Below are 12,613 nucleotides of genomic sequence, written 5' to 3'. Positions count from 1 at the left end.
TTATATTTATCATCAAAAAGAATAAGACGTACGCAATATGCGTATAAAAATATAATGTGATAACAAATATGTGAACAAAAGTCTGAGTGTCTGAAAAAAATCGCGATGTTAATTTTAATGACGGATCTTCTGTCAAATTTTGAGTCTATTTTTGTTTAACAAAAAAATGTTGAGAGAGATATTAATAATTTCCAAATTAAAAGCAATTAAAGAAAGGATTATTTGCAAGCTACATTTTAAACACAAATAAATAATAAAATTTTAGTCTATAATTGATACTTTTTAGTAGATTTTCTTAATCCCTGAGTTTTAATTACAAAGATAATGTCAAAAATTTTTCTTGATATTTTCCGAATAAATAATAGTGATTTTAGATTGGTCAAGAAATTTGTCATCGTGTGAAATAAAGATAGCGAATTATGGCATATTTCTTTTTATATCGATGATTTTATTACACATTCAATTCCATAAAAATGAATAGAAAACGCTATAAAAACATATTTATTACAATATTCGCAGAAAAGTTTTGATTAAAATGTTATATTTCTCAGTAACTACATTTGCACCATAAATAATCTAGGTCATATACGAGTCTAATATTACATATCTTTATTAGCCCGCATTATCTTGCAGATGTGTTTACGAGAATTTGGGCAAAGTACAAATGTGTGCGTCGCAGGTGGCAGCGACTGCGTGATTTCTTTCTGTTCCGTTGACATTGGAACAAACCACACTTACTCATTGCATAAAAAAAAAAAAAAGAAAAACAGTAACAATAGAGTAGGCTATAAAGTGGTACGAAGAAAAGCCTTTTGTATGGCAAGCCTGTGCATTACGCGATGTTTCTAAATATTTCAAACATTTCCAATAATTCACAGTTATTTATATAAATATATAATAAATACGCAAAATATTGCGAGGGATCGATTTATATAAAAAAATTAAAGTAGGTTTATTTTGAAAAATTAGATTGAGCTAACCTGATTTTTCTCAAAATTACAATTAACTTTTGTACAAAGCATTTTGTATAAAAATTGGTTGGTCACAAAATAAACGGAATGGAAAGTTTTCGAATAAATATAACGTTAAAGAAAATGTAGAAGAAAATAGAAAAAATGTTTTTATTTAAATTGATTTATAGGAAATTAATTAGAGATGACATTAGAGGGATTTTATTTTTATTTATAAATGAAAGAGTGCAATAAGATTAATCGAGACAGTGCGGACAATACTCTTGAGATCTATTGAATTCCACAGCTGAGGATTTCAATGACTCATGGCATCGCGCAGATATGATATTAAATGCTATTTCATAATAGGTGAGATAAGCTTGAGAGCAATTTATAACAAATTATTAACGCCTGGCGTGAAATATTTGGCAGTCCGTGATCGATTTTAAAATTTATCAGAGTACGCGACACTGTGTTCCGATAATCGATTGTCAGTGCGCTTAACAAGTATCAATTTGTGCGTCACCCGTTGGTATTTGTGATTCGAACGCGATAAATTGATAAAGTAACGTACGTCGATTCACTATTAAATTTGAAAAGTGGAATAAACGGATGTTGTATAATTTCCGTAGCAGCTATCTCTCCCTATTTTTATTGATAATAATTAAAAATTCCAAGTATGTACAAATCCGTACCAAGTACGCGACTTGGTGGAATGATTTGACGATATATTTACAATTTGATATGATATACAAATAATTTATAATTCAATTATATGATATACAAATTGCACAGAATTGCGCGCAGTTTCGCTTGGAAAAATTGGTGCTAGAAATATTTGAAAATAGTCTCTATTTTTCTCTCTAATTAATATTACACTGTAAAAATTATCCAAGAATTCAAGTAATTTCGGAAAGTAACACAATCTGTCTTAATCATTAGAGTCATTTTTTTAAATCTGCAAAAATGTCTGAAAAAATTTAGACTCTTTCTAAAACTTTAAAACTCTTTTGAATTTTCAGAAAAACGACCCTGATAGTTACAATTCAGATCAATCAGAAAATTCAGAAAAAAATGTGTCTAAATTTTTAGGCAATTTTCTACAATGCTTTGTATATAGGTTTCTTTTTAACGAACGCAGATTACCTAATGATGCTCGATATGTGTGCGTAAAAAAATACGTTACGCAAATCACGGTCGAAGTACGTAATATATCGTATTCTATAGTTAGTATATAATCGAGAATGAGATATGAAAATATGTAATATTAACGCGGCAAATTAAAAATAGATAGACAGTCATTGAAAGTAGCCAAAGTTGATAAGCACGCATTTGCAAACAGATCTCGGGGGATTACGAATGAACTGTCATATTTCCTAGTATCTAAGAGGTATTTCCCTACGTAAGACAGTTTGCGTCAACGCAATATACGCGGGAGTATGAAACAAACTGACGCAAAAAATCACTTTGAAGCTACCTCCACGTATATCTTCGGTAAGAATATTCAAATCCTTCATAATTGGAATTTTAAATTTTAAAATATAATCTAATATATAAATAAAAAAATGTATGAATAAATATATAAAATATATAATAAGTAAAAAAACTGTAATTTAAGGCTCGACTTTGCGAGATGACGAAAATTTTTATAATATTAAAAAAAAAAAATGTCAATTTAATAAACAATTCTTTTTTTCGTTGTTGCTGAAATATATAATTCAAAAAAAATATATAATAAACGAATTACGAATAATATAATTATACGTAAGAGGTGTTTCTTTTTTAAGTTTAGTTTGCAAGAATATTTGAGATAAATACGTTTAAGAACTTTTTTTGCTGCGTTTTTATCGTTTTATTTGAACGATTTTTAAATATCACATTTTTGGTTTAGATTACTATTCTAAAATTGCAAAGCATTGGGATGAAAGTGTACTTTTTGGACAAATATTTTTCATATATTAATGATATCTATAATCATTCATAATTATCGCGCATCCGGATATTTCCCAATTATGCAAATTATCATACACAAAAAATGCATGTGTTTCTTGGCCAGACGAGACATTCCTACAATCTTTTCATGCGGAAAATGCTTTACGCGAATTATTAATAAACAACGCGAAAGAGAAAGAGAAAGAGAGAGAGAGAGAGATAAAGCGAAAGACGATAATGTATATCCGTGTTAATTTTATTATGTCGTTATTTGCGTTTCGTGATAAGATTCTAAATCTAGAAACGCGGAAGAAAGTATTGTGAAATGATCAGTTTAATGAATGAAAGTCTATTGGAAAAAAACCACCGCAGCCTCGCACCTTTTAACCCTGAATAATTGAATTGTCATTAAATACGCATTATTAGGTTTCTTTACGTGATTGTTTTTTTTTTTTTTTTTTTTTTTTTTTATGAGGTAGCCTTGTTGCCTTTATTAATCGTCCATCACTCATTCTCGCGTGTCTCGTTAAATAAATATTGCTCTGCCGAGAATAACAGAGAGGAGAAGCGTCATATCTCTTTAGATATCTCGTCATGTCTCTTCAGAAACTTATAACGGATCCTGAAAGCAGGACCTTTGTCCTCGTATCTTCGCTCTCTCGTGATGTGGGCGCACGTTTCGAGACATGACGCAGACTCGCGTAATATAACTAATTTGTATAATTACACAAAGAAAGTAATTAAAGTTTTTTTTTTTCAGCGCACGGCATCGTAATTAGTTTCCAAGTGCCCGAGATATTGCTTCGAGTGTCTGTCAGCTAATCATAACCTGGCAATTTTAAGAACCCAAAGAAACAAAAAAAAAAAATATATATATATATATATATATATATATATATATATATATATATGTATGTAAATATTCGATTTTCCTTCGATTTTAATTACGAAAATTCTGGCAGTCGAAATGGACCTTCATGTCGATCGAAGGAGAAGAGCCTTCTGTCAAACGCGTATAATTTGACGACACGTGGAAAAAAGAAATGAAATTTACGATATATGTAAAAAATATGGGAGAAAGGGTCGGTTCGGCGTATCTAAAGAAAAGGATTTAGAGCGCAGGTAAAAAGCGAGGGTGGATCCGCGTCAATGAAGTGGGGAGGGGGGGGGCGCACGATCTATGTACTCGTAGCGACTAGAGGGGTGGGGATAGGGAGGGCGGCAACGCGGGTATATATGCCCGATCCGACCGAGAGTAGCTACAGTTCACCAGGAGACAAAAGAGACGTAGGAGAAAGAATCGGGAGGAAAAAATCGAGTCGGAAATTAGTGAGAAGAGGGAAAGAACGTTGTCGAGGGGAACTTTAAAAGTCGCGCGTAAAATAGAGAAGAAAGAGGAAGTCAGACAAGTGTGTGATCGAGAGATCGTGGTTCCGGCGATCAGCTGAGCGGCGGTCCTTGTTCTTTTTGTTCTCTCTCTCTCTCTCTCTCTCTCTCTTTCGTATCCCGTTATTTAAATTGACTGTAGTGCGTGCGAAGATGAATCTTTCGGTCGGCGCGACGATCCTGTGCGTCCTCCTCGTGGCCCTGCTGTCAGAAACTGCGTACATCAGGCCATTCGATTGGCATAGGTACGGATTTGAAGGAAATCAAGTGGGATTTTTCAAGAAAATCGCGAATTTTTTTTGCACACGTTTTATGAGGCAACTTGCGAAATTATTGCGACACACCGATTTCTCTTCTCGTTGCCGAATTTACTGCCAGTTGATTGCTTTTGTTTAATTAATATTCCTATTATTTTGAATCTATTATTCTTTTTTTTTTTATTTTATGAATTTACATTACACTAAACTCAATTTATTTCAAATAATATTTTAATATTAAGGTTAATATAAAAGATAAATTGACAATAATATATTGAATATATATATTATAATTTCAATTATTTTAATAATTTTAAATATCGTATAAAAATATATGCAAATTTATATAAATATATTGTAATATTTTAAATAACATAGTATACATATTTCAATTATTATTGAATGAGATATATAATTGCAGTGAATTATAAAATATCTAATTTCACATTTTTTACCTAAATATCAAATAATCTTTTCATTGTCAGATAAAGAGGCAGATTTCTCTCTTTTCTGATACGTCCGACGATAATGCGTTATTAAACCGAAGCTTTGTTACACCTACGCTCGTAAGATTAACGCGGCTATTAACGTGATGAATCTTATACCACATATCGAGATTAAAACTTGCTGATTATAACCAATTGTTGAAACGACTTAAGAAGGCGAGGTGGAGGGAGGGAATTTGCATGAAATAAAATTGAGGATTAAGAGTGCTCGTTTTTTTTTTTTTTTTTTTTTTTTTTTACGTCGATAATATCCTCTTAAATGATCTCTATGAGAATATTTGATTAATTTATAACATCGATTTATGTTGTAGTCGGCAAAGACGCCTTTCCGATCAAAGGCTCGCCGAGCTCGAGACAATCTTGGGGCTGCGAAATGTAAAGGGTGTCGCGGTTCCCGTAGGATTCGGAAAAGTTGATCCAGCTGTTATGTAAGTATTTCTATTTTATTCCCTTAATTTTCATAACATAATTTAGCTTATCAATTTTTTCCAACTGTAATCGTTATACACACATAACTGATTACAATTATATATTTATTAATATTATATGATTTTTTATTTATTATATATATATATATATATATAGTATTGATACAATAATATTATAGTATTATATAATAATTATTATATTAAAAATAATTATATAATATAAAAATTATTATTACAAACACACTTATATAAATTTTTCCTTAACCGTGTTTTAAAAAGATATTCCGTTATCGATAATCTTAGGATTTTTAAATTGTGCGTTTAGCAATTTGTCAACTTTCATTATTGCGGTTTAACACTTGATTATATGACAATTGTAAAAAAATTAGTCATAATTATGATAAGTTTGTCATAATTATGATAAATGATATCTCTTCCTGAACTATGGCAATTTCCTAAATTTCACGTCATTCTTTTCTCGAGCCTATGCAGATATGCTTGATTGCTATTATTCTCTTGAGTGATACGATAAAGTAATTACAAATATGTAATTATATATTTAATTACAAAAAATTGAATTTTAAGCAAATTAGAATCAGCGATAGACTGTAGGCGAAGCGCATATTTTGTTCAACTAAATTTCAATCAATCACAAAAAGTAACGTCATTATTATTATTATTATTTGTTTATGATTGATTGAAATTTAGTTGGATAAAATATGCGCCCCGCTTACAGTGCTGACTTTTATTTGCCTTTTTTCTAATTTAATTTTTTGTTATAATTACATTTTAAGGAATTTTTTTGTAATTATATTATAACGATCTTTATTTTGTAATTAATTATTATAACTTTATCTTTAATCATTATTTGAATATATTTTATAAACCGTGATCTTTCATAGGAATCAAGTATTTTAACGAGATAAATAAAATAAACTGACATCAATAAAATAAATTGAAATAATACATGACATTGTTGGAGATTTTATTGATTGTAACTATATATGTTTTTTTATTTCCTCGAAGCTTTAAATATCATTTACCGTTATCATGGTTAAAAGACAGTGAATTAAAAAAAAAAGGGAAAAGTAAGCGATGTTAAAAGAATTGCGCGTAATCTGACAAGTCGAGAAGCTAATGAAGGACGCTTTGAATATTCAATATGCTTAGAGAAGTATTATAAAACGATAGTGTGAGAGACATTTTTTTTAAAAATAATTTAACAATAATCTTGTCCCTATTCTTGTGACATCTACACACGCTTTATTGATCTCACGTAAAAAGAAAAAAAAAAAAAAAGAATTGAAAGGAAGAAGAACAGGCTGAGAGGCACTTTCGAATACAAATTGCGTGAGCGCGTATGCGACTTCCACTGAATAATATTTAACTGCGTCGAGACAACCGGTAAAGGAGAGAGAGAGAGAAAGAGAGAGAGAGGAGAAAAAAGAAGACGGTAACTAGGTTACTTCACGTTGAATGCTTCGTGAATAAATTTCTGATTCAGATGTGTGTTCTTACTCGCCGTCCGTTCGCTGAAAAGGTCCCGACCTCACGTAATCATATGTGACTGTTTTCACGAGTAAATTAGTCGACGCTAACATGCTATCTTACATTGTAATTAATACGAAACGTAAACATTCGGAGTAATTCTACCGTACGTCCCTTAATTAATAAATGGATATTCTAATTGATTCCCCCCCCCCCTCTCTCTCTCTCTCTCCTGCATTCGCCTTCGGCGCATCGTTGTATAATATGTTGTAACATATTTGCATAAATAAGTGGATATGCGGGAACATATGAAAAATCCATAAAATAATTCAAATATATATAGTATGATGTAATTCTTCTCGGATTGAAATGGTTTTAGCTGCCAAAGTAGACTGCGAGAAATCGTGACGCGAAATTTGACGATACGCATGTGTCGATGATATTCTTCTCGCCAGCTATTCGTCGATAGAGATCCCACCTTTTTCGCATTTCTATCTCGACGATGACATTATCAGGGGAGCAATTGAGCAAGTTTCAATAAACAAATTATGCGTCATAATTTGCATGACTCGTCAATCGTTTATTTGTCGACGATATCACGGCAACTTGATAGATTCTCAACGATTGCGTGACTATTGCATAGAAAGCCGTCATCTTTCCTTTTCTTTCGTCAGCACCCAGCGTGATAATATACTTGCCCCTTTTCATGAAGAAAAAGAAAAAGAAAACATAAATTTGTCAGAAATTATTAAAATATTATTAAACATTTTACGTAATATTTATAATAAGTAAAAAAAAGATATTAATTGTGTATTTTTCAAATATTTGCTATTTGATAAAGTTTTACGATCTATTTATTTTAAGACTGCAAAAATATTTATAAAATATTTAAATATTCTGAATATTTTGTATATATTTTATAAATATATTATGTGCTGTCTGGGAATTATCACAATAATGATATATAATATTTAAATTTTTCTCGATCAAATTTGAATATAATCTCATTGTTGTTTTCAGAGGACGTAAACGAAGATCCATCACGGGATCAACTCTGGGCCAATTGATTTACCCCAATCGACTTCATCCCTTACCCTGGGTAAGATAATATACGATATAATCCGTTAATAAAAAAAACATGCGTGTTCTCTGTTTCGCGCGAATGCCACCGTTTACTTACTGATAAATTTTATAAATAATTATATAATTGTTTACTCTTGACGCGCTGTTTACATACCTAATTTTCCGTAACAAATATTTTATATGCCAAGTATAATATAAAGCGTCGCGCGCGATGTAACGTGCTTTCGTATCTATGATCGTCCTTCCTTGACCGATCATTTGTCATGTGTCTGCTCGAGCGATAATTCTACGACAAGGAAAGATTGACCGAACCGTCGCGTCGGCGCGTGCTGTGAAACCTAATGAACTTTCAGAGCGCAATTAACGTTTTCTCGACACACGTGACGAGATAAAATTCTGAATGATACTCGCATTTCATTCCTCTTCTCTCCGTTGATTTATTTTCTTTCCTCATTTAATTCTCGTGAAATAATCGGTGTGAAACGCGGTTGCTCCGTAACATTCAACAGGTAGCTATGTACACAGTGACTCGATTATATCTCGGACAGTACACAATATTTATATATATTATATACGAAATATTTATAATAATTATTTTACAATGCACCAGAATATTTTATAAATATTATTACCAACATTTATTTTTTATTTATTATAAATATAACGTAATATATTTAATCTATAGTTTAATAATATGTCAAATAAAGTTTTTTGATTTTCTTTCTCTTAACGTATATAAAATATGTATAAAATATTAATAAAACATATAACTTGAATACATTAGCGATGATGTCCCAGACAGCACACAATATTTATAAAATATATACAAAATATTTATAATAATTATTTGAATATTTTATAATGCACCAAAATATTTTATAAATATTTTATAATCTTAGATTGATCAGATTATACAGATTAAACATCTCAGTAAATATTTAAAAATATCACTACAAACATTTAGTTTTTTACTTATTATAAATATAACGTAAAATATTTTATCTATAAAATTGTCTAAATTAATGGCTCTCGATATTACAGTAATAAAATTAAAATAACTAGGCAATAAAGAGTCGACGCGGATATATGCATAGCGTGAAGTAATTTCAAACGATAATTCAATTAATTATTTATTTATAATATTTAATCTATATTTTAATAATATGTCACAAATACAGTTTTTTTTTATGATTTTCTTTCTCTTAACGTACATAAAATATGTATAAAATATTAATAAAACATATAACTTGAATACATTAGCGGTGATATCTCAGACAGCACACAATATTTATAAAATATATACGAAATATTTATAATAATTATTTGAATATCTTATAATGCACCAAAATATTTCATAAATATTTTGTAATCAAATTGTAAAGATTACACATCTCAGTAAATATTTAAAAATATTATTACAAATTAATTTTCTTACTTATTATCAATATAATGTAAAACATTTAATTTAATCTATATTTAAATAATAATATGTCAAATATAGTTTTTATGATTTTTTTCCTCTTAACTTAACGTATATAAAATAAAATATAACACATAACTAACTCGAATACATTAGCGAGAATTATCGGATCTTAAAATCGGGACTAATTTCATTTTCGTTTGTTCTAATTTGCAGAAGGAAAATCCGCGGGAGGAACAGAGACTATCGGTTGATTTAATTCAGAAGCTTGGCGTCGCTCGAGAATGAGACGAAAGTTCGAAGAGAAAGAGCGAAGAAAAGGGAAGAGAGGAGGGAAGGTGGAAGTAGAGCAATTAAAAGGGATATACACACTGACATATACACGCACACGCAGAAACACACACGCATTTAATTGATCTCCCTCAGCCGTGATTCGTCGACGAGCCATTACTACGGACCAGAGTCCGAGATCTTTCAGTTCCTTCTTACGGATTTTTCACGCCTCTGAAGAATTAAATGATTAACTCTCAACAATGGAGAAATCGATCGCGTAACTCGTGTGTAAAATGGATCGAACGGCAACAGCGGGAGATAACGAAAGTGTGTACGGCTAAGGAATTACCGTGCAAAGTGTCTATGGGGGTATTCATGGGGGTGATCGGACACTGCGTTCTTTATTTAAGTATTCGAGAGACTTAACGAGAACAGTATTTTACATGTGACTGTCGTCTTAGTATTCGTGACAATTTGTGCGTGATTTGTAAGGTACATTATCTCTGATAAGGCGGTAAATCTCTTAGATTCGCGTTAATTGTTCATTATTCAGAAGGCGCTTGTAATAATAATAATAATTTTTTTTTATCATTTCGTAAGAAAGCGCAATGTGTGTTTGATATCGGCTTATTATTATTACGTGAGCGAGATCGCGTAATTTCGTAAAAAGGCGCAACGTCATTCCTGACTTTTCTCGATTGCGCCAGTTTCCTTCGAGGAATTTGCGATCTGTCGATTCACGATGACATTGAGATACGAAAAAGTTTTCTAAGAAACGCAGAATTTCTTACGAAATTTCAAGTCTAAATTATACAATTTTCACTCGATCACCGATTCATTAAAAATGCGCCATCGTGACTTTTACTTATTATTCTTTATCGTGAATGATAAAACCCAGCAAAAAAATGAATTTTATTATAATTTGATCGGTCGATTTATCTTTCTGGAATGTGAATGAAAGATATTATGAGATCTGTATATAATTTATGACCACGATAGCTTAAAAAAAAAGTATCGTGAGCTTTTTATTATATTTGTTAAGAAATCAATCATTATTTCTTAATACAAACTCGTTTATTTTGATAAATCTCTCTTGTTTTTTTTTTTTTTTCAGATGTTTATCTACAAGATTACGTTTGTTCTGCGAATAAATTTATATCGCGCTCGCCGGTATAATGTTATGACACGCGAATTTTATTTTGTACCTTATTATTAGCCTAAAGGACCAAAAATATTAATCCATTAATATTAATCATGGATTTTTGGATCTTTTTCGCTCGCCTTTGCATTCCCGGCTCGGCCGTGTACGTTTTTTCTTTATTTAGTTACTATTAGATTTTTAGTCCAATTTTTTATTTATGTAAAAAATGCGAATTTATTAATTTTGTCGAACAGAGAAGGGTCTATCGATGAAATTGATCGCAGATGCGACCACGTAGCGAGAAACGACGCGCAGTGTTTGCGACGCGAAATTATCTCTTAGCAAGTGATTAATTCTCTAGACGAGTTTTATTTATTTTATAAGTCTTTAATTATAGAGAAATTGTTTTAGTATTAACTGGACTCGCAAACGCGTCTCGAATTTATGTTCCTTATTATTTACTATTTATTGCTATTTATAATGCATAATATTTATTTGTAAAGGAAAGTTATTAAAACCGACATACGTGTAGCTTTGAAATTATATTGCAATTTTGTTTCTTTTTCGAGCACTGACGCAATTAAGATCTGAGAAATTAGTTCTCAAAATTGACATCTATTCATTAATAAAATGCGCAGAAAATCTAGTGAAAAAGATGAAAATAATAATAAAATAGTTTGAAAAGCTACAATCAAAATAGAAAAAAAGATTGTATTTTATTTTACTGTTGTTTTTAGATTTAATTTGACAAAGAAAGTCACAGAAGAAAAGTTGACAAATTTTGAGAACTCTGCGTTACAAGTCAAGTTAACTTATAAACGAGTGCACAAACGAGTGAACTTTTAAAGTACTTAAGGGCTGGTTCCACAACTTTAACTGGAGTTTACGTTTTTTTTATTTCGTTTTTCCGAATTTAAAAATGAAACAAAAGAAACGAAGATAGTTAAACTCCAGTTAAAGTGAGTCGTGGAACCGGGCTTAAATAATAGATCAAATTTTTTATTAATTGCCGTAAAATCAAAGTTTAGCAGACCCTACGTATGTCGGTTTGGATATCTTTTTCCTGTATATTTATTTATTAATTATCTTATTTATTTATTTATATATATATATGTATTTTATATATGTATTATATATATATATGTATTTATTTATTTATTTATTTTCATATTTCATACCTAAATGTGATTACGCTTTGTGCGTAAATTACAAATCAATTATTCTTAAAAGATTCTTGACAAAATACCACACACACATACACGCACACACACACACACACACACAAGTACCGACATTTTCATTTCCTTTCTCATCTACTAATCACGTTGTCGGATTACTTTGAACAAACATGTATACGAATTGTGAATGCAATAAAATGAAATAATCGATTATTTGTGCAATTTATTCTTTTCTCTTCTTTTATTTATAGAAATAACACTTCAGCAAAATACAGTTCGGATATTATAATTCGGCTTCAACAATTCTCTTATCTTATAGGAAATCTCTTCTTCTTCTTGCGATGCCAATTGATTTTGCGCTTTGCTTATTTCATATATTATAAGTGAAGATTCATCTATAAATTTGACATTTTAAATATTGGGGAAGCCAGTATATATTGTATATGAGTAATTTTATTCGTTTGATGCGAGTATGATATCGTTTCTTTTGAAAGAAAGAAGATAATTGTAAAGCGTTCCCAGTTGAAATTTCTATTAATATATTGAACAGCTGACGTTGCGTATTTTGACA

The 12,613-nt window shown here is 30.4% G+C and overlaps 1 protein-coding gene across 1 annotated transcript; it reads left to right on the top strand.

Moving 5' to 3' along the window:
- Positions 1 to 4,138: 4,138 nt before the first annotated feature.
- Positions 4,139 to 12,261, top strand: LOC140671188 (uncharacterized). Its single transcript, XM_072902361.1, has 4 exons — positions 4,139 to 4,513; positions 5,343 to 5,459; positions 7,968 to 8,046; positions 9,667 to 12,261. Exons 1-4 carry the CDS (start codon positions 4,422 to 4,424, stop codon positions 9,736 to 9,738), a joined length of 360 nt encoding a protein of 119 aa, XP_072758462.1. The 5' UTR covers positions 4,139 to 4,421; the 3' UTR covers positions 9,739 to 12,261.
- Positions 12,262 to 12,613: the final 352 nt, after the last annotated feature.

Source organism: Anoplolepis gracilipes, chromosome 11 (genome assembly GCF_047496725.1).
Source record: "Anoplolepis gracilipes chromosome 11, ASM4749672v1, whole genome shotgun sequence".
Classification (NCBI taxonomy): Eukaryota; Metazoa; Arthropoda; class Insecta; order Hymenoptera; family Formicidae; genus Anoplolepis; species Anoplolepis gracilipes.
The sequence above is the reverse complement of the archived record's forward strand: the minus strand, read 5'-3'. Positions and strand labels throughout refer to the sequence as shown.

Bases quoted from the DNA above. Each gene is read 5' to 3' on its own strand.
- LOC140671188 (XM_072902361.1), top strand. From the start codon at position 4,422: ATGAATCTTTCGGTCGGCGCGACGATCCTGTGCGTCCTCCTCGTGGCC. The intron at 4,514-5,342 runs GTACGGATTTGA...TTTATGTTGTAG, and splicing joins AGGCCATTCGATTGGCATAG to TCGGCAAAGACGCCTTTCCG. The intron at 5,460-7,967 runs GTAAGTATTTCT...TGTTGTTTTCAG, and splicing joins AAAGTTGATCCAGCTGTTAT to AGGACGTAAACGAAGATCCA.